At 36.1% G+C, this 27,797-nt stretch overlaps 1 protein-coding gene across 8 annotated transcripts in view; it reads left to right on the forward strand.

Moving 5' to 3' along the window:
- Positions 1-27,797, forward strand: part of SOX6 (SRY-box transcription factor 6) — a 382,363-nt gene that overhangs the window by 133,601 nt on the left and 220,965 nt on the right. For all 8 annotated transcript variants that reach the window (XM_069803757.1, XM_069803759.1, XM_069803760.1 and 5 more), the window contains 2 exons: positions 11,469-11,712; positions 27,058-27,268. In XM_069803757.1, coding sequence (XP_069659858.1) covers positions 11,473-11,712; positions 27,058-27,268 — 451 coding nt within the window. In that variant the 5' untranslated portion in view covers positions 11,469-11,472. The remainder of the gene's footprint in view (positions 1-11,468; positions 11,713-27,057; positions 27,269-27,797) is intronic.

Here is a 27,797-nt window from a genome sequence, read left to right on the forward strand (position 1 = left end):
GAAATCACTGTCAATATTTTAGGTTTGCATTTTAGACATTTGGTTTTTTACTTTCTAATTATCTGGGCACACCTTCATTTGACCGGGCCTTTGGTTTGTGTGCTGGTTTATGTTTTTCTTTGTATTGCGATAGTTGTGCTTCGTGATGTTCTTTGACACATTTAAAAGTACTAACATGGAACTTTGAGCACTTGGGAAATGCGGAGCAATTCAGAGCCTGGGCACTCTTCACCTTTAGCCTTACGGTTGATTTTGCTATGCATGTTTCCTTCTCCTTGTTAGAAATCAGATGCTGTATGCCATAATCTTCCACAAAAATAGGATAGTTGAGGGTCCTCAGTTATTGCAAATTATTTCTTCCTAACAATTTTGTGGTACTTTGCAGAACTGAAACCAAAAGACAGGGAGAGTTTGTAGTTTCCTTTGCAATTGATGCAGTTTCAGACTGCTGTATGCAGAGATTGCACACTGCTTGATCTCTCCAAGCTGAATGATGAAATGGTGTAAGCTTTACATGTGACAGTTACTTTCTAATGTTCTCTGATTCTTTTCAGTGCCTAGTCCAAATACCTTAATGAATTCCTTAAAGATACAAAACCTGTATTGGGAAACTGGTTAATATTAAACAATGATTTTTTTTGTTTTACTAAATAACAATGAAAATAGTTTATATTGTTAAGTATGTCATACTAAGACTATGAATAACAATGTCTTAGATTTTTTTTTTTAAGGCAGTTAAAATTGGTAGAGATTTCATCTGTGGACCTTGTGAAAGAATAGGAGGTTCAAAGTCTCAATAAATTGAACTTTAAATTGTTTGCACTTCTTAATGGCAACTGATTAGCTTAATTAATAAAGGAGATAATGTTTTGGTTTACTTTATTTGAATTCTTAGACCGCTACAATTATTTATCTTTTGTCTTGGTATTTTCATATTGAAGTAAATTAACATGAAGAAAAAAGGGCCCCATCTACTCCCTCCCATGAAAACTTGCAGAGCCCAAGCAGTGGAGGGCTTGTGGGGAGAAAGAGCGAAGTTGCCACATTGTTGTTCTTGGCCATATTGCCAATCAAACAGGGGTATTTCTGAAATATTTCCTGGGTAGTTTCAGCTAGGCATAGTATCCCCTGTAATCTTTTTCTGAACAGTATGCTGCTTCAGACTACCCTGTCCTTTATCCCAGAAGTAGCTGCAGCTCACAGGTAAATGAGGTGGTTCCTGCAGGGGTCTGTAAACACATTTTAGGGTTCCCATTGTGCACATCTGTAAGGATCATATTGTGTAAGCCTTAGTTCAAAACAAAGAAATATTGTGCAAAATGCTGCCGTGTAAAAGCCTGCTTGTAAGGACTCTAACAAAAATCAGAATTTCTCAAAGTTGCAGAAAGTGGGGCATTTTGTCTAGTTTTATCTGATTTAAATGCTTGTGACTTTAAAATTGTTGTGGGTCTTTGCTACCTTCCTTTCTTCCTCTGTTCCCACTGTCCCGTCCCAATCTGTCGTCCTAAATTTGCTGCTTAGCCCCTTGAAAACAAAGCCACAATTAGGCATACCAGCTAGAGCGTATCAATATTCTAATACAGTGGAAAAGAAGGTGCTGTGTTGTATGCTACAGTGTAATGCACAAGAGCAAGCATCTATGGCCAAAACCTGTGAGGAGGTTGTAGCCGGAGAGCCCAGCCTTTCCGTGCTGCACCCGAGCTCCCAGGGATGCAACGCCTGAGGCAAGATGCAGGAGGTGTTCCCGGTTATGTGGAGCCTGCACCTTTTCCTTAAGCTCTTCCCCAAGGCTAACGACATCTTTAAGCAGTCCTTGTGCCTGCTTTATCCGCAAGGGTTAGGATTACATCTGGCTCTGGCACAATTGTGCAGGGTGGAAAAAAGCTGCTTGTCCCTTACTGCCATTCTTGAATATTCCTTCAGAGAAAAAACGATGTCAGCCTGATTCTCAGCTTTGCATATTTTGCTTTTCTCTCTTCTTTTGTAACTCCTCCAGCATCGGTGAAACTTTAAAACGTATGCAAAGGTGATGTGCTTATACATCAATAAATGTGCAAGAACTTTCTGCATGCATTAGTAGTGACTGGAATATTGATACAGAAAAGGTAATCCATGATATCACTCAACAATGCAAGTTTTTCAAGAATAATTTAAGTTTAGCTTCATTTCTGTGAACCACATGAAAATATTTTTTCAAGTATATATCCTACCTAGGACACTCCTTTATAGTTTATAGGATGCCCAGAGCTACTGTAGATGTAAAACACTATTTCTGGTTATACGATCTCTGCATCACCAAAATGCAAATTTCACTCCTGAATATGTAGGCCACTTGCTGAATAACCTGAAGAAATATATGGTGAAAATGTTAGTTCTCATGTATTCAGATTACCCCCTTCAAAGGTCTTCCTCAGGTTTTTAATATCCTGAAAGTCCCAGTTCTGAGGCAGTCTGCAGTTCAAACTTCATTTTCAGTTCTTAAGAGTGAAGTCATTTAAATAAACAAATCAAAGTGGCACGTCATGCATAGCTTGTGCCAAAGTACGCCATGTGCCAGTTAGAATTAATTTTTATGAATCCTCACATATAAGAGTTTATAATAACAACAATACAGATACGCATGCTTGTCCCTAGCATCTCTGATGACACTTGCAGTTTTAAATGTGCACAAGTAACATCCCAGCACGGTTCTGACCTGTGTTTGTTTTTAGTATTTCATGAATCAACTTCTTTAGCTGTTTTCTTTCTCACTTAATAAAAGGCATATAAATCTTATTGCTAAATAACACTAGGTTATTTGATAGTAAAAATAAAATCCCTCCTCCTTTTCTCTGTGAATAGCCAGATGGATGTGTTTACCCTTTAGAGAAATTTAGATTTGATATTTTTGTTATGTTTTGTTTTCTTCCTGGTAATTACGTTGGCACTTTGCTGATCCCTAGTTGTGCATTATTACAATGGAAGGTGACAATCTGATTGTCTTCAGTTGGAGAAACAAGTAATTTTATATTTACCGAGCTGTCAGGTAACACTACCTCACAGTACTAAGAGCTCCTGGCAATGTGGTTTGGCACCTATATTTAAGTGCTTTGAAGCTTGCGTAACCTCTACTGAATGAGAAATATTTTGCCTGCTAGAAATGTTTTTAGGCTTGTAGTGTAAGGTTTTTATTAAAAAGACAATCCGTAACTGAGCTGCAGAGCCATTGTTTCGGCTTACATGGAGGTACTAATTAGGTGGTTTAGTGCAACTGGCTACAGGTGAGCCTGAAATTGATACTCCATTTCACTGCCTACTGAGGTGCTCTATTGAACTTAGAAATGAGGATCAGAAATATGGAGAGGAGGGAGGAGAATGGGGAAGGAGGGGAGAGAAATCTGACTGTAGATAAAATATTTCTGTTCTGAATTAGGTGGTGCAGAGAAATGGATGGCACATGACCTTTTTTTCACACCTGTAGGACTGGAAATTAACTGTTTAACTCATTACATGGAATCTTAAGCACCTCCTGAAAATTAACTGTAGGAGGAAAAAAAAAGTGTAGGAATACTGCATCTTACTGTTGGAGTATGCATCTCATAGAATACTGAAAGGATTTAATGAACATTTCAGGAACTTATGCCCATCAGGTTTAAGTGTGCTCAGGAAGATTTCTAGTTATTAGAACAAGTTCTTAACTGGCTTTGTAAGGGAAAAAATAAATGTATTCTTTTCTTTTGTATAAAGTCTAATCATGCTAAAATAAATTTCTCTTAGTATTTTTAGGCATCCTTTATCAAAACCATTTATATAATCATTCAGCTACACAATTAAGTCATTCTATTCCATAAAAATATGTGAATTAATGCTTATTTATAGCAACCATTGTTTTTAAATTTTATTGTTAGTGATTGCTTTTATTTATATTGTATATTCTTTCACTTGCTGCCTAAAAAACCAAATCCTAACAAGTTGCTGATGGATAAATTCTTGGCACGCTCACTCTTGTTCCCGTAGTTATTGGTAAAGATAGCTGGAAGTCAGTACCGCCTTTTTTCTTTTTCTTTTTCCAACAGTAAGAAATTGGATATCCAGAGACACATGGTGTAGTCATAGGACTTTAAAGGCAGTCATCACTGAGAAGCTAATAGCAACCAATTAAACAGAGGTGGTTACGTGATGTAACATTATCAGGAGAAACAATTCATGAGTCAAAGCATTCCAGGGCATATGAGCTCCGGTCCAAAGAACAGTCTGAAGCTGTTTAAATAAAGTGACAGCAATATTGTCAGCTAAATATAAACTATCAAAAATATTAACTACAGTGAGTGAAGATGAGCACATCCCAGGTGCTAAATGACTATTCTTTCACTGCCCTTTACTGCATTCAGTGTGAGTTCACCTTAGGCATTTTCAGTGAAAGCTCCGGGTAGTGAATAAAGAGAATGGAATATTTAACCTACTAGAAAGATAGGCTGTATTTTTGGCATTTTATGAATCTGACTAAACACTGGATTTTCACTGAAAAGTCATCATGGGCTGCAAGGCTGTTTTGCTGCATCCATTTTAATGTTTTTGACAACTAGATGAATAGACAGGAACTCGTTCCCTAACCCTAATATTTTATTGTGGCTGCACGCCTGAGAAGGTCACTATAATGGCAGAATGTAAGAGAAAGGCTTTCCAAAAAAGTTCCAAGGAGCTGCTTAGCTCTCACATTGTTTGATTACAAATGAGAAGAAATACCATAAAAATTGTTCCAAACCCTCTGAGCTTTGAGGAAGTCTGAATCTGAAGTCAAACTTTGTGATATGGATCCATATCTATTAGCAGAAGTGTAATATGTCTGGATTAGAAAAACAAATGCAAGAATAGCTGAGTGTGTATCTTGGAAGCTGTGGGTGTATTGCTTAGCTCGATGCTTATTTCAGCTAGAGATTTGGGCGCTCAGTTAGCATAATAGCTGTCATTTCTTGAATCATATTTTCTTCCATCCCTCCCCCAGGCTTTTATTTCCAAGGTGATTCCTGCGACTACCAGAAACTCTCTAATCTTGCAATGCTGTTTATGATCATACGCAACTAATTCTTGTAGTATTCCTGCAAAATGAAGCCAAGGAAGAGCTTGAGGGAGTTGAGCTGACTGGCCTAAGGCCTTGCTGTGACTCAGAGCCAGAGCCAGGAATAGAAACTGGGAGATTCTCTCCCAATCCTGCCTTGTCTATTCGTACGGGTTTTGTGCATAGGGATTCATGTTGGGGTGCAGGGCCCCAGGAGAATGGAATCTTGCTAACTGTTCATTTGTGTTACTAAGGCTCCTTGAAAACAGATATGAGATTTCATGATTTTAGGAAATAACTCTTTATTCTAAAATGGCAGACAGATTATGGCATTAGATTTACAATGAATTACGTTACTGAGTTATGCCTACAGAACATTATTTTAGAGGGGCAGAGCTGCCAAATATTTTGGCTATTGGCAAAGCATTTTCATTTTTCTTTAAGTCTATATGAACACTAGTGTAACTGTTATCTTTATACAGCAAAAATAAAGATCAGTTTTCCTGAATGTTTAAACGATGCTAAACTGGTTTGCAGTTAGAAATAAGTAAGTTGTTCCCCTAACTTCTATGCAGCTATGTCAGCGTACCCTGTTGTACATCAGGCCTGTATAGGTATATACTTGTGTACTAGTATAGCACTTGTATAGGTATAGCACTTGTATAGGTGAACTTGCACTGCAAAATAGATTGCATAAAGGATACTCTTGAGTTTCGGAAGGGGTTTGAGGATCCACAAAAGACACAAGGCCACCAAGTAATGAGGTGTGCCATAGTTACGAAAGAGGAGGATACTGTGGACGGTGCAAGCAAAGAAGAGTATACAATGCATTTAATTTATCCCAAGGCTGAGTGGTGATTTGTAAGGGAGGGTCCTGTAAGTCACATTTAATATTGTGAGAGGAGTATGCAAGTTTGTTGCTCTTTTAGAAGGTGGGGCAGGATAGGATGCTGTGGCTGAATTTTACTTTTCATGAACACCAGGTTAGCATAAAAGTTTAGAAGGAAATATTTAAAAGGTTATGAGCACTTCTAAAGATGGTTTCTCTTAATTTATTTAGTTCTGGAGTCACCAAAGCACTTAGACATGTGCTTAACTTTTTGAAACTGAGTAGTCCAATTTGAAATTAGTGGACTGCTTGCATACTTACAGTTAATCATGCACTTAAGTACTTTAATCTGGCACTTCGGGGAAAAGGAATGGAGACTGTTCATAAAAGCTCTGTAAATGAATGTATTTCTAATCTAATCTGATTCCAATCTACTGTTGGAGCTGTAGACCTGGGTTATGTCTATACTGCAGTCACTAAAGCAGGATGAATTAGTCCATCTGAGTACCACGCTACTGTAGTTGGAGTGCTATCAGAAACAAGCTTGTTTAAAATTAGTTTGGATATCTCAGCATTACAAAGCAGTCATTTATGTGGCTGCAGTGTAGACATGCCTTTAGGTTTGTGAATGCCTTGAGAGGGTGGAGCAGAGCAGAAGCTGGAGTCTTCAGCCAACTACAAGTCTGCTTCGTCATATATCTCGTTGTTATTGCTTAGTTTATACGTTTTTGAAACAGTGTCTGGGCTATCACATTGTAGTGATCTGTGTTAATACTTTGTGGCTTGATTCTGAAATGTCTAGCAGCTAAACCACCAGGTCTAGCCATAATTTCCAGTGTAACATTTAATCATTTGAGCAGTCAGCAGGCATGGAAGATTTTAGGCTTTGGAAGCCTTTCATGTCAGAAATATTATCTAATTGTTTCGAAAAAGAAGATATACATTGTTTGAAGAATTTGAGACCATAGAAAAGCCTTAGACAAAAAAAAAAAAAAAAAAGAGGTATTTTTATTTGTATTTAGAAAGGTATAACACACACTGTCTGTAGGAAAAAAGGAAAACTGATGTTTTGAGAATCTGACTGGCAGTCTTCATCAGAGCAGAGAGAATTTCTTCTCTGGATTAAAATAAAAAATCATGTCAGATATATAGAGAATGGAGCTGTTTGGGACTGTGTTTAGTTTGACGTAGGTAAAAAACCCTTAGCAGTTCAATTTTAGCTTTACTACCTTGGTATCGAGGCTGACTGAAATTGGGGTCCAATTCCTCAACATTACTGAGGTTTTGATAAATGATCCCATTCTTTTTCTGTCTCAAGATCAAAATGAGATAGAATTTATTCTAGTTGTGGAAAATCCAAACCAAGATTTATTTAGTTCTCAAAGTTGAGTAGGTGATAGGATTTCAGATAATTAGGGCCTTTTTCAACTTTTTTTTCATACACATTAGGTATATTTTCCACCTTTAGTGATTGCTGTGTTCAGCTAATCTGTCAATTTCACCAAAGCAACAATTTCACAATGTAGTTTTCTTTCTGATTGTGTGCTGTGTAATCAATATACTGATATAATGTGAGTGTAATTTCCTCTCTTATTTTATCTTCACTGCACAGTATTATAAATAAACAGCTAAAAAAGAAAAAAGAAAGAAAAGCACCAAACAAATCTGTTGCATCTTCTTTTAAGATTGTACCACTGTAGACACTTGTTCTAGTAAAGTAGAATTGGACCCACTTGATTGCATTTAAATTTTTCATGCTTCAGCAGTTTGTCTGGGAGCACAGTAAAGAAAACCCCCCGAGCGAGGATAGTTTAGAATAATAGAACTTGATTTTGTGTATTATAGCGGCACCATTTGCGCTGCTGTAGTTAGGGTTGTGTCAGCACTTCCATTATAAACCCCTGTTTGCAGGGGTTATAACTAGGGAGATATTTTTTATCAGAAACTTTTTTTAAAATCATTCGAGTGAATTTAATTGATAATAGGAGAAAAAAATAAAATAAATTATAATGGAAATTAGTAAATTTCTGATACCTTTTACAAGCCTTATTTATTATGAATATTGATCTTTTTTTTTCCTCTCACCAGGGATGTTAGCAAATACATTTGGAATATTTTAAGTGTAAAATTGGGAAGTTACTATGGCTTAAAATTTGACTGCTATTCATACTCATATTTTAACATTAAAATGTTTTAACACAACAACTTGTTCTATGATTTAATGTTATCATAAAAATAAACTACTCAAATGGGCCAGATTCTTCTCCCCCTTTGAATTTGGTGAGGCCTTGGAGTTATTGGCCGAACTGTGCGTTTGGACCTGATGGAGTTCAGTGTGCAGAATTCTCCCATTTAAGTAAAACCAAACACGTAACCAGTAAAAACCTGCATGAAGTAATTGACTGAATAACACCCAGTCTCAGAGTTTATATTTACTCTGTTTTACTGATTATAAGCCCAGGCATAATCAATATTTGGTGCATAACCTGGCACCCTCAGAAGACGTGTACACATCAGGGTTATTGATTGAGTTAATGACTGTGCTGGGAAAAGAAGGTGGGGGGCTTAATCGAGCAGGGTCCTACATCTCTGTCCCTTTTACCCCCATGTTTAAAATCTAGCAACCAAAAACCTGAAAGGTACCATTAAATGCTGACCTCTGACCATAATTAATATGTGAAATCTTGCCATTTTAACAAAGGTTTGGGGGGAAATAGAAGTGAAACACACCCCTAAAAATTATGTCATGAGGAGAGCAAGTGCCTGGGAGGCCTGCCTGAGCTTGTCTTTCTTTTCAGGCTCCGGGACTATAGGTAACCGAGTAAAGTGCAATATGAAAACGCGTCTGACCATAATGCAGCTGTGGAGAAAAGGGGTAGATGGAGCTAGAAAGCATTTGAACCCTACTCTTGGTCCATTCTCTTAGTCTAGTACAGACAAAAGTTGCTGGGCATGGCTTGAGGTTATTAGTGAATGCGACTTTGTCAATATAATTTTATTTTTAAGGTTAAGAGAGTCCCCTTTTCTCTATGTAATCAACCTAAACAACAGAACACGAATAGAGATTTTTATTTAATTGTGTTTAAAACATCATGAATAAGGGGAAAGTATATTAGTGTATATAGCAAAGAAAAAGTGTTTCTTCTATAGTGCGTTACCAGTAGATAGCTTTACTGAATGGTCACTTGAGGAAGTACGGAAAGCCTGTTTATGAAATAGAGGTGAAGCCTTTCTAGACTAATTATATTCAGCATGTAATTTCTAAACTTCAGTCTGAATTTTGATTTTCAATTAACATTCCCAATTTGAAGATAATTTTCTATTTAATGTAATTGCAGGAAATAATTTATTGGCTGATTAAGACTGAGGGCCCAGCCTTCCTTAAGAAAACAGTCCCTAACAAACCAGCCTTTAAAGCCAACTCGTAGCTTTGGACAGATTCAGCCTATTTTTGCAGCTGCAGAGTTGTATTTAATTAGGATTGTGCACTATTATTCATTGGTGCAGTTTGTAGTTGAAATTATTCTTAAGAGACATTTTCATTTCTAGTTTTGTGTCATGATTAATTTATGGTGAAGAAACAGCCATAGCTATTTCTTTTCACAGAAGCTCGTTCGGTTTGAAACAGGAATGAAATCTGTTGAGAAGGTGAAAGAAAGGAAAATCCTTTATTGTGACTTTCAGTTTTCATGTCTGGTTTTCAAATTGCATAGAGCATTGACTTATATTTTCATGTGAGTGATTACATTAAAATGACTATTTTAATGATAAAAGGGAAAGTAAACCTTTTATTTTGTCTTGGATCATAGTAATTATGAACCAGAACCTTTTGAAGTACGTACAGTAATGCCGGTTGCTGAACTCTTGGCATGTTCTCTGTACCATCAACACAAATTCTTCAGTGTAGCAAGAATGTAATACACAGTTTAAATTCCTCAGTTCTGCTTGTTTGCAACATTAATATTAGACTTCCACTTACACTTAGGGTCCCCTAAAGAAAACACAAACCTTTTTTGCCTCACCAGTATCGAGTTTAAGAGGCAGGATTATCTCTATTTACAGAATAGTTATTCTAAATAGGTATCAGTGTTTTAATATGTTTCAAAGCACTTCAAAGCTTGTAATACTTTCATATAGAACTGTACATAATTAGATTAGTTGATCCTATATTAATTTTTTTTTCACTGTAGGATACTAAATCTGAACTCCCTCATTAATTGTGAGAAATTTAGCATTAGCTGTTAAATCCTATGTGAAACACAGGCTGCTACATAAAAACTACTGTTTAAATTGGAATTAACTTAATTATTTTTCTTTGCACTTGATATTTCCTTCACTGTAATATTCATGAAAGCATGTGACAGATTTGTAAATTTAACTGTTAGTCTCAGATTTCCAGACCCTTTAATCAGTATTTATTTGTCTGTAGAAACAGTACTAGCAAGTTAATGATTTGCTAATTTGAAAAATGCTCATGTGGTTTCCTATGTTAACTGATTTGTGCATTTTTAAAGAAATGGTATGAAATCAATTATTGTTAAGAAGCAATTAAGGTGAAGATCTTATTCCTTAGTTTCTCAGCAATTCCAGTGTCAAGGATATTCTAAAGTTACTAAAACCTGGGAAGATAGCTAAGATATTTTAGCTGTCTTCTTTCAGGTTTATTAATGATTGTTTTAACAGTTGCAGTTAATCTTATTAGAAATTTTAAACAAAGTGTTTTCAGTTTTTCAGTTGAAGTCAGTTATATTTTCATCTAAGTGCAGAAACTGTGGTGAAAGCTGTGTTTGCATATGAGATGGTAGTAAGAGGCCATTATTAGGAAAGACATTTAACATAAATCAATGCATTTATTCATTACACTTTAAAGTCATTTAAAGTAATTTGTTGAGCTATATCCTATACTCGATGCCTAATATGAAATGAAACATAATTATTTTAGGTTTTTAGTTCAAACTGTAAAAGATTACTCAGATATTATCCATCCATTCAATAAACCATTCAGTTTTAGAACACTTTTTACATGAACATCTCAAAACATTTTCCAAAAGGTAAAACTGGGTAAAATTTTAAACAGGTTAAGAGCAGATACAGCTTAAAACAAACAGCAGAAGGACTTATTTAGCAGAATTTGAAATGGATTTAAAAATTCTCATCTGTGTAGAAAACATCTGCTTGCAAGGAATGAGGTTAGGAAAGCATGATGGACTCTCTCATTTAAATGTTTGCTTACAACCTTCAGACTTCTCATGGGAGTAGGAGTTTAGACTTGAAGTCTTATGCAAAATCAACATGAAAATACCAATAAAATCACTATTTTCTTATGGCTGGAGAAAATCATATTGTTTGACAAGTCTAAACGAATAGAATGACATCATATAACTTAACCCTGACCTTGACTTGGCATCAATGAATACTTTATCTCAGTGTTTTGGATCCAGATCCCCCAAACCCTTACTTTTTAGACTACTTTTGTTGACTGCATACGATTAATTTTTAACTGTTGTAGGCAAGTCTAGTGTGTTTAGAGGACTGTTTTGAGCTTGATTTTTTTCATTTACCACCAATGTTTTCTTTCTGTCTGCTTTTCTTGTTTTGTAGAAGAATGTCTTCCAAGCAGGCTACCTCTCCGTTTGCATGTGCAGCTGATGGAGAGGAAACAATGACCCAGGACTTAGCATCACGAGACAAGGAAGAGGGCAACAGTGATCAGCATGCGACCTCTCATCTGCCTCTACATAATGTAATGCACAACAAACCTCACTCCGAGGAGCTACCAACTCTGGTCACGACCATCCAACAAGATCCCGAGTGGGATGGAGTCATCTCAGCCCAACACAGAATGGTGAGTTTTACAGTTTTCACAGTGGCTTTCTAAATTAGTATTGTAAAAGACTGTTCACTTCCATTTTGAAAGACATGTTCAGTACAATCCTTCTTGGATGTAAAGCTTTTTAAATGTTAAAGTGTTGGTGTTAGTAATAAATCAATATCAATACGGTGTAATTGTAAATTACAGTTGTATAATCTTCTTAAGTATACAGGTCTATATGAATGAGGTCATTTGATGAGTTCACCTTCGGAAAGGAAATGCATCTATTTATCGTGTTTTCATTCATACCTTGATTTATGTCATAACCTCTCTAGCTCATATATTCAAGCATTAATTTCTGACAGGAGGATGTAGCTCACAACTGTTTGTCATCTGCAAAGTGTTGTGCTGAAGGAAGAAACTTTAATGTATTTTTTTACTTTTCTCTCAGAAGTAGAACCCACCAAATCTAGAATATTATAGCTTTACACCACAACAAAGAAGCTGGCATTTTAGGTGACACAAACATCCTGCTCTATTTATAGGAAATTACAACTTTTTGTGGAGGGGAAAGGTGTTTATGAGTAACTATGTCATGGTCTTCTGCTCTAGATCACCAGTTTGTATATAGGTGATGTTAGCAATGATCAGAATTATTATCTGTATTCTCTTCAGTAGCCTAGATAAATTTATTTTGCAGCTGTAATTCTGTCTCTGCATCCCCAAAACTGTGCAATAAATGGACAGACTGAAAGAAGACTGAATGGGCATAACATCTCAGTCTATTTATTTTCCTTGCATGTGTTCCTCAGGAACAGAAGTAAGGTACATGGAGCAGCCAGGTGTTCTGTAAATGTAGAACATCATAATTCCAGACTCTCCATAAAGTGGCTTTCGCAGACATTAAATTCACACAGTTAGTTTAAAAAGAATACCCTGCCTTTTCATAAAATTTCTTCTGTATTTTTATTAAATGTCTATGAGCGGATTTTATTCAGCAAGTCTTTATTTTTTTCCCAGTATGAATCAGCAGCTTTTAGTAAGGTTAAAGAGCAATTGTAGAATTTTTTTGACAGCACTAACAATAATGAACTTATTTTAAATTTGACTAGAAATAATAATTCTAATGCACTAATCAACACAGATACTGGAATTCTTCGTGCATATTGTGGTGCCTGGAATTAATTAAATAATAGCACTACAATAACACCTATTTTGTTAATATAGTGTTGTTTTTTTTCTTTCTAAAATCCAATTGATTTAAAAGATCAAACCAAACCACAAAAATGCTATCTAATTTGTAATGCACAATTTAAACCAGTGCAGAACTTTGTCAGGCCTAAAATATTCCTCAGTATCTGGGCGACTGTCATGAAGAAGCCAAAATTTCAACTGTAAAAATAGCTTTAAAGAAAAATGAGCATAGGTTAGTAATTTGGTAAAGTAGGTTGTAAGTTGTATATATGGCTTCTATGCAGAATGCTCAGATGGAACCTTATTTTGGATGGAGAGGCAGTCTTTTGCCCAAGTCATGCGATAAGCACATCAGAATGCTTTTAATGTCTATGTTAGCAGGAGGACAAGCTGGACTAGAAAGGTTTGGTCAAGTTTGTTGATGGAAAAAATAAATCTGTGAATTCATCAGCTACTTTCCTATTCATGCAGAGAGGCATGTGAACTCTGGGAATTTTGGTCTTAGGACAAACATTGATAAAATGACTCTGTGTCCCAGAGAGAAAGGAACTCCCAGCCTCTAGTGTCCCTCACAGCATTTGTTTTTGGTTCAGGCTGTTCCTTGGACCTGGAGTAATGCTTCAGCCAAAATGATAGAAACTCTTGCAGTATGATCAGTTGTACCCATTTTTTGTATTGCTCTGAAGTGGGTGTACACTTACAGCAACAGAGTGCAATCTCTGTTTTCTTTCTTAATGCTGCACTATCATGTCAATGCTTGGACATGGCATGAAACAATACCCAGTTTATCACATTTCAGAACAGATGCATAAACTTTTCCTGAGTGACTTAGCACTCTGGTTTTCCTCTCTCCTTTTTTCCATAATATATGTAGATGAATGTCCTGAAAATCATGAGGAGTTTCCACAATTCCCTTAGGTTAAATCTGGTGGGGTATCTATGCCATCCTTATTTAGGTAGCTCTCAGCTAAACCAAACAGATTTTTTTTTTTTTTTGCCCAGCTCAAAGCTGGCTATAAATTACAAGGCTTGGCTAGAAGTGAAAACTGAAGTTCTAAGGCATGCTGTTTGGTTGCACTTAAAAGAGAGATAAAATGTACAGAGCAAGGTCCCAGTGCCTTTACAGTTTAGGTGAGTTAGATGACTGGTTTGGTGAAAATTTTTTTTTTCCTCCTTGAGGGACTGTCATTTAGGGTAACTCTTTTGATTCTTTTTGATTATTTTTTGTCCCTTATTTATGTCCTTCATGAGCAAACCTTTAAGCCTCAATTCATTGCATAAAGTTTCTCTGAAACATGTCAGTCTCCAAGCAGGCATCAATATTGCTAAGAAAGAATTCAGAGGCACCTGCAGTTTTCCCAATGAAAGCAATTTCATACTCCTTTAAGGGAGGATAGGAGTTTCTTTCCAGAAAGACAAATTCCAGTAGGTGGTTGGGCAATTTTGAGATAGGTGCTGTGGTAGTGACCGCTTTTCTACTTAATAAAACCAAATTCCCAGAAGGTAAGTGCTTTCTGACCTTTCCCAGACGGATCCTTTCAAAGCAGATTTGAAGAAGCACCTGCTCATACCATTTATACTGAAAGTAAAGACAGTAGTGCTGTCATTAAAATGCATCAATAATGTGTGTTGTCTGGTTATAAGATAGTAAATTCAAAGAATGCTGTGTCGACATATGGGGAGGAAAAAATTTCTCTTTTATGTGGTATCTAATTAAAGGCACAATCCTTCATCCTTTGTGCCCTTAAAACTACTAAGGAGTTCACTGGAATTTGTGAGAGCACACACAGTATGTATCTTAATGTGCTACAAGGGCCATACAGGTTGTAAGTGAAAAAAAGATACTGTAGCAGGGCAATTTGACTGAAAAAAAAGTGATTTTTTTTCCCCAACATGTATGGTATGCAGCACTTTCTGTAATATAAAATACCTTTAAACTACATTGTATATTATCATAAAAAACCCACACTGGCTAGAAATGTTTTCAAACTTTCACTCCCTTTTGATATCAGGCATTGCTTTCCACTGAGTCCTTTGTGTATTCTGAATGTCTGGAAGCCAAAATATTTTGTTTTAACTCCCACTCTATAGTATTTCCCAGCTGTGTACTTATATGGTGTAATAAAAGGATTTAACAAATGGGAAATAGCAGCTGCATTTGGAAATTCCCTTTGTGCTCCCTTTTCATTTGACAGATTCAGCAATGTGTAACAACTGTAACGTCAGACCTGTAATGACTTACACTGCAAGTATCATATCACCAGCCAATCTGATGTTATAGTGGGAAGAAAATGAAACAACCAAAAGATTTCTGTAATTTCGTATTGCTGAGCTGAAAAGATTATATGTATATTTCTAACTGTAACTTAATATAAAAATACCTGGACATATGGGTGTTTATTGCTGCCTGTAGTTCTACTAGAAAATAAAATCTATTTCAGGCTAAGGACGTATCTGTTTGCTGCAGTAAACTGTAGGGAAGAGGGCAAAGTGGTACTAAGATAATAAGGAAAGTATCCTGCTTTCTTCCATGGACAGTGAGTAGCAGGCAAGAAATACAGTCAAATTTTTAGGTTGCATCCAAAACCTGGCTCTCTTGGGGCAAACAGACTGAGAGAGGATGAGGGGGGAAAGCTTACAATACTTACACAATTAAGTAAAAGAAAGCTTAAACAATACTTACTTTTGCTACATTTAATAGTAACTGAATTGCTGTATCCTAATCATATATATATACTAGTAAATATGTAAAGAAATGGATAATCATAATTTGTGCTTTGTTCACGGGGGAACCAGGAATGGTCCCCATCTTCATATAGAGCCCAGCACAGCTTGTGAGTTAAATTATGAAGGGTTTTTTATTTTTGCTCTGAAGTATCAGGAGAAAGCAGTGCCAACAACGAGATACAAAATTAGATGGACAAGTGGCCTGACCTTCTTTGAGGAATGGGATGGTGTATTCCCATGGCTGTAAAGGCTAGACGTGGGCCTTGTGAACAATAAATTTGAGCAGCTTTAACCTAATGAAATCTGGAATCTTTCTCCAAATTGCAGACTTCCCTCCCCGCCCTCAACAGTAAAAAGAAGAGGCAGGCAAATTCTGTTCCCATCCCCAGTCCCAAAATAACAGTCTGGTAACAGCCAGGGTGTGCGAAGAACTCGCAGGCACTGTGCTGATCCCTGTACATGATGATGTATTACTGTGATGGTCACTGTACTCTTCTTTTCCCACTGATGTTCCTCCCCTGCCCACCACTGTAGGGGGTATATAGACAGCATGTGCATGCACAGAATGAGGGCATCCACTACTCTGCTGTTACCTGGAGTGATGCAGTGAGAGACTGTTACAGGGAACCACAGCAACAAGCCAAGTCTAAAGGATGGGTGTTATTTCCCTGTGACTGAGGAAAAACAAACACATATACATATACAAATACAACTTAATTACCTCCAAATGCATGCTATGTTTCCCTATACTTTTTGTAGCATTATTCAGAGACCCCTTGGATTTAGAAATGAAATGCATCTCATTGGATTTTATCTCAAATGGCAATATCGACATATATTTCATAATTATGTCAAGTCTCTGTCTTTTGTTGACTTCTTGCCAAAAGAGTGAAAAGCTTGCTACCTTTCCACTGTGTCTGGACGTAGGTCTCAGCAGTACTGATAGCAGATTTGTAATTGCAGCAGGAAAAGTGAAGATCTTTTAATGCCACATGTATTTGTTCCTTTTAAAATAATTTTAAATCACCAAGTATCAAATTTAACTTTATATCGCTTTAGCAAAACTACTGTCATCAGAAAGGCAGAAATAGGTGGTATCCTGAAGGTCTTAATGTTTCAGTGCTTACTGTCTCTACATAAAACAAGCACAGTCTTGTCACTCCCCCCCTCCTTGTTATTAACTTCTCTTGTTGAAAGTTCTTCTCTTTAAGGAAAATAAGCTCAGGTTTTTAGGAAAGATCATTGAAAAACGTTTACACATGCTAAACACTGTGAATTTGTTGTTATATAAATTCATGGCTTCAAATTCTCAAAAGTTATAGATACAATTACATGTTTTGAAATTTTATTTTTAGCTCATTTACAGGCTGGATATGAGCATATAAAATGCATCAAATATAAATGCCCTAAACTCTGGCAATTCTGTATCTGCTAAATTGCTCATGCAGCTGTTATTTACATGTACAAATCTGAGTTTTGTGATGATCGAAAGCAATTCTACTGTGCTTGTGGTATTATTTCTGCATGCCAGGTAGTGCATCAGAATTTGTATCTAACTAAAGAGATAAATACCTTCACATGTAATTGCATGGGTACAAAGTTTTGGCTGAAACTAAAGGGTGTGAAAAAGCACACGATATGATATTTTATTTTTCTATAAAATAGACTTCTATGAGAAATATATTGCAGAAAAGATAAAAATAATTTTTTTTCAAGCACGTTGTTTTGATTCAAAAAACATTCAGGTATGTGCTTAACTTGACTTTATTAGGACTGCCAACAACTATAATGTTAAGCACATGTCTAAAGGTTGGAAAGATCAAGGACTTAGTTTTACTAGCTTTAGCATAAAAAGATGTTTACATTTCATATTAAAAAGAATAAACCTATTCCCTAAAAGTGTGCAGGACAACGTGCTTAATGGGGGTGGTGAAATACAAAACTGACTTTATTTGAAGAAGAATCAAATAATTGTTCTTTTTGGCACATCTGTTATACTTGTATTATTTTCATTTTGACACTGTACATTTTTTTTTTCCAAATGCACAGTCTATTTTAAACCTTTCTCTATATTCTAGGGTGAACTGTGTTTAAATAGAATTATTCATCACCTGAATTCTTTGCAAAAGATTTGTAGTTTATGTTCATCTAAACCTGTAGTCATTTTATTCCTTTCTCTTATTTTAACATTTCTTTTTTTTTTTAATAAAGCAATTTCTGAAAAGTTTTTAATTCACTTCTGTATATTGACATTAATTTTTTCAAAAGTAGAAGCATTAACACGCTCTAAATTGTTAAATTTTTTTTTTTTTTTCCTTGGGCAAGAAGGAATCAGGTATGCATGCTGATTAACACACTCCAGTCATTAACATGTGATTATGTGGGCTGCATATTGAGCACCTGCCAAAAGATAAAATCCAGCACTTTACTACATCTGTGCAAGGACTTTTTGCATTTCTTTTGTACTTTGACAGCTCAAGAAAAAACAGACTTTGGTATCTTTGTTCAGCATAATAAAACTGTGTACATAAAATGTCTTCATGGAGGAAGGAAAGATAGTACATATATTTATTTTAATCTTTGAGGCCATGAAAAATCCAGGGACTGAGTTACACAGCACCAAGTGTAATATGAATCTCCTAATGTACTGTATCACTGACATTCATATACAGTTTACAACATTCCTGCATGTTTATAAGGATTATCTGTTCTGGGATTCAGCCAATGTTATTGTAATTCACAACAGTTTTATGTGATACCTTTATGTCTCATAAATGTCTTGTTTTTATTTCAATCTTCCAAATGTTTCATCAGTGTTTACCTTAAAGAAATACAAGTACTCTATGCAGCAGGCTGGTTTCCTGCATGCATTCCTCTGCAAATGCTAAAAGGGAAACATAAAGCATGCAATACATGTCATGTAACTATATACAGAGAAGGATTTCCACGTGCATTTGATATTGCTAAAAACATAAATACAAATTTTATTTTGATATTTAAAATAGATCTAGTTATAAGTTGGACAACTAAGAAGACCTAATAAGAGGAAGTTGGATATATACAAAGTGGTCTGGAATATCCAAGCCACACAATCCTTGTTTTATTTGGCAGCTTCTGACGAGCATACATCACAAAATATGTGTCTTTATTTACCCAAAAGGTAAACAGTGCTAATCAGCTGGAACTGATCACAATGCATCTTCAGTTTCAGTTTAGATGAAAATACAAGTCTAAATACTCGTTCTGTAAATGGTTATCCATTACTTTTTCTTAATAAGAGCATTTAATCAAAGTCCAGGGCATAAAGTCTCAATATTGTTGTGATTTATTACCAAACCTAAACACAGGAAGTTAGGACATATGGTATTTGGATAATTAAGGATATCCTTAGCATCTAGCTCTTACAAAAGCACACGAGTTTATGCATATCATTTGTGGGTGAGTTGATTGCCATGTAGAAATGATTGGTCATTGTATTTAAGAATTTTGAGATGATTTTCCATTCTGGAATGGAGCAAAATGCCTGTCAACATTTTTCACAGATTTGCTCATTTGCAAAGGGAAGGGTTTAAATCACATAGTTGAAAGATTGTATCCTTCTGAAATCTCTCCACCCAAAAGTTGGTGTACCTGGATTCATTTGGTTTGCTCCAACAACTGAGTATGAAGAGATTGCTGCAATTAAGCGGTCATATTTTACATCAAACAAAAAGTCCCTGCCTATTCCTTCCAAACAGATATCTAGTCTTGCAGTCATAAGACCATATTCATATCATATACGCCTGATTATTACGTCATCTCATTTTTAAACCTTTGATCTAAACTAAAGGTATTTTTCTCTCTCTCTTTTTTTTTTCTTAATTTAGCATAATATTTCTTGGCTTAGAGCTAGTGCTTACTGTTGTATTGTTTCTTTTTGAGGTTTTTAAATGTGTATAAAAGACGAAATACAAGCCTCTTACAGATTGTATTCAGCCTATACTTTGGCAGTGAAATCGGTGTAAGTTTTATCAGAGTAAACGCTGAGTTAAAGACTTGAGGTTTTATTCCATTACTTGCCATTTGCCCTCCCACTAGCATAATTTGCTCAGACGTTACAAATGATGTTCTCGCAATAGCTCATAGCAGTCGTTCTCAAGCCTTGGATTTAAATAAATCTTTCGTAATAAAACTTTTGGTTTTTTTTAATTGGATGAGAATTGGAAATGATCAGTTAGATTTTTAATTTCTCTTAATTCTATTTAATTAAATTCCTCAAAATGGGAAACCTTATTTAATGTAGTGATTGGAAATGATTTTGTAAACATTTGCTTTCATTATATGTTAACTCCAGACTAGTTCCAAGTGCCAGCATGCCTCTAGTACTTGGAATCAAAACCACTCTGGATATCCAACTTTCCTGGGGTGTTTACATGTGTCCCATTCAATGCAGAGACAGATAAATATCCCTTTATAACAGAAAAGCCTCATCCACATGGAAATAAGCAATTCAGCTAACACATTTTATGTTAGTAATATTTGCTTTCTACTTCTTGGCCATTCATCCTGCGATTTCAGTTGAACTCTTACAGAAAGTTTTCTCTCTGGCTATTGAGTAGGATTGCAGTCGTCAACTTTCAATCAAAGTTGACAGTAGTTATTCTTAAATTGCTAACTAACACTGCGACCCTGATTTTGTACAGCCCACAGTTTCAGTTCCCGAGTTTTCCTCTTTTCTCACCTTCAGAGAGCTTCTCTCTTTGTGACAGAATCTATCCTCCCTGCATGAAACGTAAATGCCACCATAAAGGAATTGCAGGAATTCATTAAAATCTGCAGCCTCGTGCACTCCCCCCCTTCTAAGGCTCCTGACCAGAGAATCCAGCTCACCAGACTGTTGGTCTGCCCTTAACCCTTATGAGGATCCCAAAGAGAGATCTGTCCCAAGCCAGCTCTCCGCTCATGCCTGTGGAGTCCCCAAACTGGGATGTTGCTTCTCAGCCCCCAAATGCAGCGCCCGTAATTTGTACTTTGGCGATTCAGAGGAACAATACTGAATCTTGTTTTTAGCCTGTAATCTTTCACTGATAGAACGGTCATTTTGTGTGTGTTTGCTCTATTTTGGAAGTGAAAAGGCTGCAGAAAAGTTGACACAAGTTGGCTCATGATTCAGTTTGCAGATTCTGCTGTAAACATTAGCTTCCAATATGAAAAATACTGGGTTAATTTTCAATACCCTTATTTACATCACTTACAGCAGTACGCCCTCATTTATCCTGTTAAAACCAGTGGAACCACTGATGGGAAAATGAACTAATTAAACTGTTAGAATCTAAATACACAAGAAAATATATTTTTTACACTAACAAGAAAATTATGATTATTTGTTCAATCCCTTTTCGACAGAAACATCTAAGAAAGTATAAGGATTTTCCTTCCTCCGTAAAGAAACTAAGTGGCTCTCTCTTTTTGAAGAATTTTACCAATGTAACTTGTGAAATTTAGTGAATGTACATGCTAAAAAATAATTTTCTCAGAGCAAAAGGCATGCTGAAATATCTATACATATTATCTTAATTGAACAGTTTTAAAGGAATTATTATGGAGTGTGAAGAAAATACCATGTATGTAGTCACAAAGAGTCCCTGTCTTTATTTATTCCAAGCCGTGGTTTGTAATTATACAGAATTGTTTCTGCCATTAGCAAAACTATACTTGAGCCATTCACAGCAACTCTAAAAGGAATGGCCAACAGGCCACTCATTGTTTACACCAGGCAGCCTGGAAAGCTGATGAGATTAAGAACACTGTTGTTGGACCACATATATTCAAAGCAAATTTGGGATTGGTTAAAGAAGCATGCTGCCTCTCTAACATGATAAAGGCCAAGGATAGACCTAGGAGAGCTTTTACCATGTTGCACTGGAAGTCTTAAAGTTGTTTTCTCACTGACATACACATACAGAGGTTTTAGGGGTAAATCAAAGCATGATTTCATGCACGGGCTACCTATCCCTGAGTGAGCCATGCATAGTATTTTAGTATTCATGCCTTGCTAATTTCTGGTTTTCTGTCTTTTGTGCATTTATTTATTTTTCTCCATTTTGTACACTTTGAAACCTAATCCTTAAATTTTAATGGCTATATATAGGTATTTAATCTGTTATAATAGGGATATTTTGTCAAAACGCTAAGCACAGTGGGTTGAATGATCTATAATAAAATTTTGTCTGTGCTAATGGGCTGGCAAGGAAACGTATACAGGAAAAATGCCCTTTATTTACTTTGATATTAAAAACCAACATTTCAAAAATAGACTCAATTTTGTCCTTGCTGAATAGTAAGCAGCTGGAATAGTGGTCCAGACTGAGTTTCTGTCTTCAGCTGCTGGGCAGTAAGATTTTCTGGTTTAGTCATCTCTGCAAATAAATACCTCTTCAACCTAAAACATTTTTATATCTGACACAGTAAGGCAAAGAAAAAGCTTAAGATGTAAAATCATCATACACATTGTTCCTTAAGCAGTCAGATTTGTGCCTAATTTTGTGTAATAAGCTATCTTCAAAATTTATTGTTTGCCAATTATTAAGGGCTAGTCTGGAAATGCCACCATAGTGGTGGGCAAAAATCCCTGTGCAATACCCTTGTGTAATCTGGTATGGGCATAAACTGTTTTTCTACAATTATCCAGTGTTAGTGTGTGAGTGGGAGGATAGTTTTATAAGTCTAGCAAAGGTATAGCGGGATCCTGAGCAATCTGCACCAGACGTTGCTTTGGATCAAACTGAGAAGAAACCCACTTTGCTATGTTAGCTGTAGTAAGCACTACTTTTACCTAACACTTTCTGTTAGGACCAAATTCGAAATTTTACAAACATAGCTTTTTCTTCAATTTCTTCTTTTCTAAGCACTCTATGCTTTATTGAAGTAAAATGTGCTTCAGATGGACATAATATTTTGATACTGACACTTTATTAAAATGTTGATATTGTTCTATTTCTTGACTGGAAATTGAATTAATCCTAATACACTCAAGATTAAAAACATGTAGGGTTTAGTGACTGAACTTCACCAGTGTTGGATGAAGAAGTATGCTCTGTGTTAAATCCTTTGTCCATAGACTAAATGTTTGCTATTTATCGTATTATAAGATATTTTCCTTTTTACCCCCTCCTTACATGGAATTCACTGAAATCAGTAAGAATAGCACACTTGTAAAACGCACCTTTCAAAGGCATGGTCATATGTTGAAGATATTATTTCAAGTTTAGACTTAAAATGCCATTTTACAGAAATACATGAATTTTAAACCTGAGAATTCAGGGATGTGTCAGTTGTCTAGTGTATTATGTAGCTACTGGATGAATTTGGGCACCAGATTTTGCCCAAATATGTTAAGTGGACATTCATATCAGTCATATTCCCTTGCCCATTTTCTTCTTAATTTTTATCAGTTATACTGAGAAAAGTTGACTTTCATGGAGAATTTTCATCACTGCTAGTGGATTGCTTAGCTGGATTTTGCAAAATGCAAACCTTTGAGTTGATCTTGGCTAGGCACTTTACTTGTCTTTACATCTTCTTCCATGCTCTTGGAAAAAGCATGAAAAATACCTTTAACAACATCCTTTCTTTCCTCTATTCAGGTCAAATGAACTGAAGCTTCCTCATTCTGTAAAAGGTGGCTTCATAAAGCTTCTCAAGTATAGGATCTCTTCCATTATTGAATCCTCCCATATTCAAAAGAACCAGGTTGTCATTTCCTAACCTTGAATTTATCTTCTTGTTCTATGATAAGAAGCATGGTTGTCCTCTTCCATTCTGGACTCCAGATTTTCTAGTGAGAGTACCTTATGCATAAAAGCAAGAGGACCAACGAACAACTTGTGGAGATGATACACCTCTTCTCTCAGATAACACATATGATCCACTAGTCTCTTTTCAGAGGGTACATGGGCCATCAGGTATTTCCAGTTACATTAGCAGGGTATCTGCATGCTGCTTGTGAATGTCAATGCGAATTAATTTTTGATAGCCAGGCCTGCATCTGATGTATGTGATAGTTGTACTTTTGGTCATGCAGTGGGTAAGGGGCTGGGACTTAAATGTGACATGCATTGGTCCACAAAAGATTATAATGTCCACCAAGCAAATTAAAATCCTTCATAAATTCGCTGCGACGTTTATTTATTTTCAACAAACTGAATGCTGCAGTTAACAACTTCCCTTCAAATGTAGATGAGTCACCTTTCTAGAGAAAATATAACAGAAATGCTTCCCTTGCCCCATTGTTCCTTGATCTGTCTAGTTTGCCACGAACGTGAGGTCAATATAACCTGTTCATATGGTTGGAATAAAAAACAAAGCTGCCAACAGTAGATACACAGGAGTAAAAATATCTACTCTGATTGCAAAGCTATAAAATTTCTTCCAAAACCTTTTCAGTGTTTCATTTTAGCTACATCTTATTTGTAGATTATTCACAAATTTATCTAGAATCGTAGAATGCATGGGAATTGGTTTTGTTTCTTGTAGATAGTTGTACATGCAGCTGATTTAGATTTTTCTAGCTGAGTTCTGCTGTTATTAGATAAGATATTTACACTGGACTGGTCTACAGTTTTTCCATTTGCCCATTTAATCCCTTGAATGCCTTTCAGTTTGTGCAGTTTTCCTGCTGAATCCTCAGCCACTCTTTTTAACTATTTCTGATTTCAAAAGAAGATGGGGCTCAGAAAGGCATCCTTGCTGGGTTTCTTAGAGTGCCAATTCAGATAATACACTGCAAATGTACTAGCTGTTTAGTGACCCCAATACTATAGCCATAGGGCCAAATAGAACCAAAAATATTGGGATACTTTTTATTCTTTTATTTTTATTCCACATTTTAATTACCCACAAAACTGACAACGTAAAATTATCTATTAGTTGGACAGATCCTCATTCTTGCAAACACTGTCATTCTGCCTCCATTCCATAAACATACGTCATTTGTATGGAGTTTAAACTGGTCTCATCTTCATTATGGACATTGCAGTTTTTTGGGCAAGAAAAAGAAGTGTGGATGTGCTGCCTAATGGAGGCAGGACTTGGAGAGTCTTTCATTAGCAGCGAAGTAACAGTGTGCTGGACCACGTATGCGTCCAGACGAGGGAGAGGATAGATTATCAGGAGGAAGAACATTCAGTCATTTCTACTTGCTCCACAGATTAGCCTTATCTTCTTGTTTCCGGCCTAAACAATAGACTTAATGTTCCTTGCTAAGAGCATGAAAAACCCTACATTGAGCCTGATGGATATGCTTCATGTACTGTAAGAGGACGTTGCTTTCTTGAGAACAAACTCCTTTAAAATTACTGAGTTGCTCTTGTACTGTAGGCTTCGAAGGTGAAAATGCCATGTTATATAGTATTAATTCTTCACTGAGGAAATGTATTATAGAAATTCAAGTTTTAAATTTGAAAAATATTAGAAGATGCTTTTTTCATCTCCATTGTAACTTAGACCAAGTTTTAAGAAAATTGCAAAGTAGGTTTCAGAAACCATTGAAGATAAGAAAGCCTTCCTTTTCTAAAGGCAACTAAATAAATTCAGCTCTGTACCTGGTCTAAGATATCGTTGTCCTTTTCTATGTTTGATTCTTTAATGAATACAATCGGATGGAATGAAAAATTCTTTAATGTTTGATACATGAAAAAATGGAGGTAAAGTTTTTGTTCCATGTCACCTCTCTTTCTGTCTGTGCTTACAAACCCTCTGTCATTCCTACTGTGTTGACAGGGGTGCTGCTACTGCTGGGATGCGATAGTGTCTCTTCTAGTTTCCTGTCTTGGTGAATAAAAGCATTTTCAACATCACTAGCAAATGCTGCCTCCTTCTCCAATGGCAATAATAGTGTTGTGCTGATCATGTACTGCTGTACTTGCTGATGATTTGTCACCACCACCTTCTATGCAGTCTACAGCCCTTAGTTACCACACTTGCTCATTGTTAGTGTTGCTCCTTCTGTTACATTGCACAGCTACTTCTTAATCCCTTCAAGACTGAAGCAAAGATTTATGTCTGATGTTCTTGCTGATGGTTAATGTTTTATAGTCCGCCTTTCTTCAGACCTTGTTTCACCTGGGACATTTACCAACATGTTTCTTGAGTACTCTGTAGATGGGTACTTTCAGCTCACAGAGTAGTAGGAATATTATTGTTTGTGGGGAACACTATGCATTGGGAGAATGATTTTTGATAGAACTATTAATTCATCTCTTAATCCTTAAATATATTGCCACTACTATTATTGCTCTTTAATTTTAAAGAAAATCTGTTTTATGGCATCAAATATACACACTGACATTTCTAGGCATACCATAAACAAAAAACCTTGACATTTTTTTATGCCCGATTTTTAGTACTCCTAGCCTAGTACTATTAAAAATGAAAATAGAATAATAATTTTGGAAGGGGAAATGTGTGAGAAATTCCCATGGTTGAGTTTTTGAGGGCAAATTGAAGAATTTGTGCTCCTTTTAACTGAAAGAGTGAAAGTGGAGACGCAGCAAATGTTGCATCTGTGGTTGGGAGAATGAGGAGTCTGAGCCACAGAAGTTCACGAAGGGCTTGACTGTTGGGTGATATCATAAAACTGAGGAGAATTGGCATTACTCATTGTTTTTGATGACTTTTTTTTTAGCTTATTGCTCAAATACTATGCCTTATCCATTGACAAGGGAGATGAACCCTTTTTACTTGTCTTTCTGTGTTTTTGGCTATATAACACCTTCTCTGATACATGTAGTCTCAATAGCTGTGTATCAGCATATGCGACTTGTTCTGCCGTAAACTCATTTCTTTGCTCATTCTTGTCTATGTTAGCTTGGAAAGTAACATCTCCTTTTGTATATTAGAAGCATTATAACCTTCATGCTTTAAGAAAAGGGTTTAATTTAAAGAGCAATGAGTGAGCATGGGTAGACACATACCATAAGCTTTATTTAACTGTGAAGTAGAGTCCTTGCTCCTCAGTCATTATTGGCCTAACTCTTTCTGGTTTTAAGTTATGTTGTTTTCCATTAGCTGAGGATCTATCCAGGAATAATTTGTCCTTGCCTGTATTTTCTTTCTTAGTGCTACATGTATTGCCCTTACTTAAGGAACTAAAGAAAACTGTAAAAGCTTAACAAATTCATTGAAAAAAGTATTAAAGTGGCTTGTTTCTGACAAGGAAAATCCTTGATGAGGAGTATCTTAGGCATGAATTATGATCATTAGAAGCATGGAGAGGACTGGCCTTAAGGAAAAAAGAGACCCTGTCAAGCACTGAAACTGAGAAATTCAAATCATAATGTTCATTTCAGAAACTGGAGGATAAATGTAGGTTCATTAGTATTACAGAGTAACAAGTAATGCTTTCAACTTTTACCTTTTTGAGATCCTTTTGACATAAGAGAATAGCCTATGTTTTCACATTGTATTGTTTCTTTGCAGGAGTCAGAGAGTAGTAAGTTATGTTCCCTATATTCCTTCCGAAATACCTCTACCTCACCAAACAAGCCCGACGAAGGAGGTCGTGACCGCAGTGAGCTAATGACCAGTGTTAATTTTGGAACACCAGAACGCCGCAAAGGAAGCCTTGCAGATGTGGTGGACACGCTGAAGCAGAAGAAACTAGAAGAAATGACCAGGACTGAACAAGAGGGTATGTGTTGGATAAGACCGATAGAGTTTCCTCACCCCAAACCCTACAATTTTTAGGCATAACGAATGTGTTGGGTACCAAGAGCCAGAAAATTGCATAATTGGCAAAGGCAAGGATAAAGTTATTCACAGGTTACCATGGCAATGGCAGTTTGAGATCTATTAGGAATTTTAGACAAATATGCCAGTTTTGTAAAACTTTCTAAATTGTATTGGTTGTCTGTGAGTCAAAGCAAGAATGTTGGTTTAGGTGAAAACTCAACTCTTTCTTGAAAGATTATGATGAATTCTTAACTGGCTGTAGAGTTGTGAGGGATATTCTTCAGTGGTATTCATTCTTTTTCTTTTAAAAGATAAATGTTTATTTTAAACAATAGGTATGAATAAAACATGAGCTGGTTTGTTTTGCCTTAGAAATTCTCATCTTTCATCACCTTAATGACCCAGCATCTGTGGCTAGGAGAATGGGAAACAGTTTTAAGTGTAAAGACTACCTACTTCTGACCCATACAGCTAGAACTGTGGCTGAA

This window comes from Haliaeetus albicilla, chromosome 16 (genome assembly GCF_947461875.1).
Source record: "Haliaeetus albicilla chromosome 16, bHalAlb1.1, whole genome shotgun sequence".
Classification (NCBI taxonomy): Eukaryota; Metazoa; Chordata; class Aves; order Accipitriformes; family Accipitridae; genus Haliaeetus; species Haliaeetus albicilla.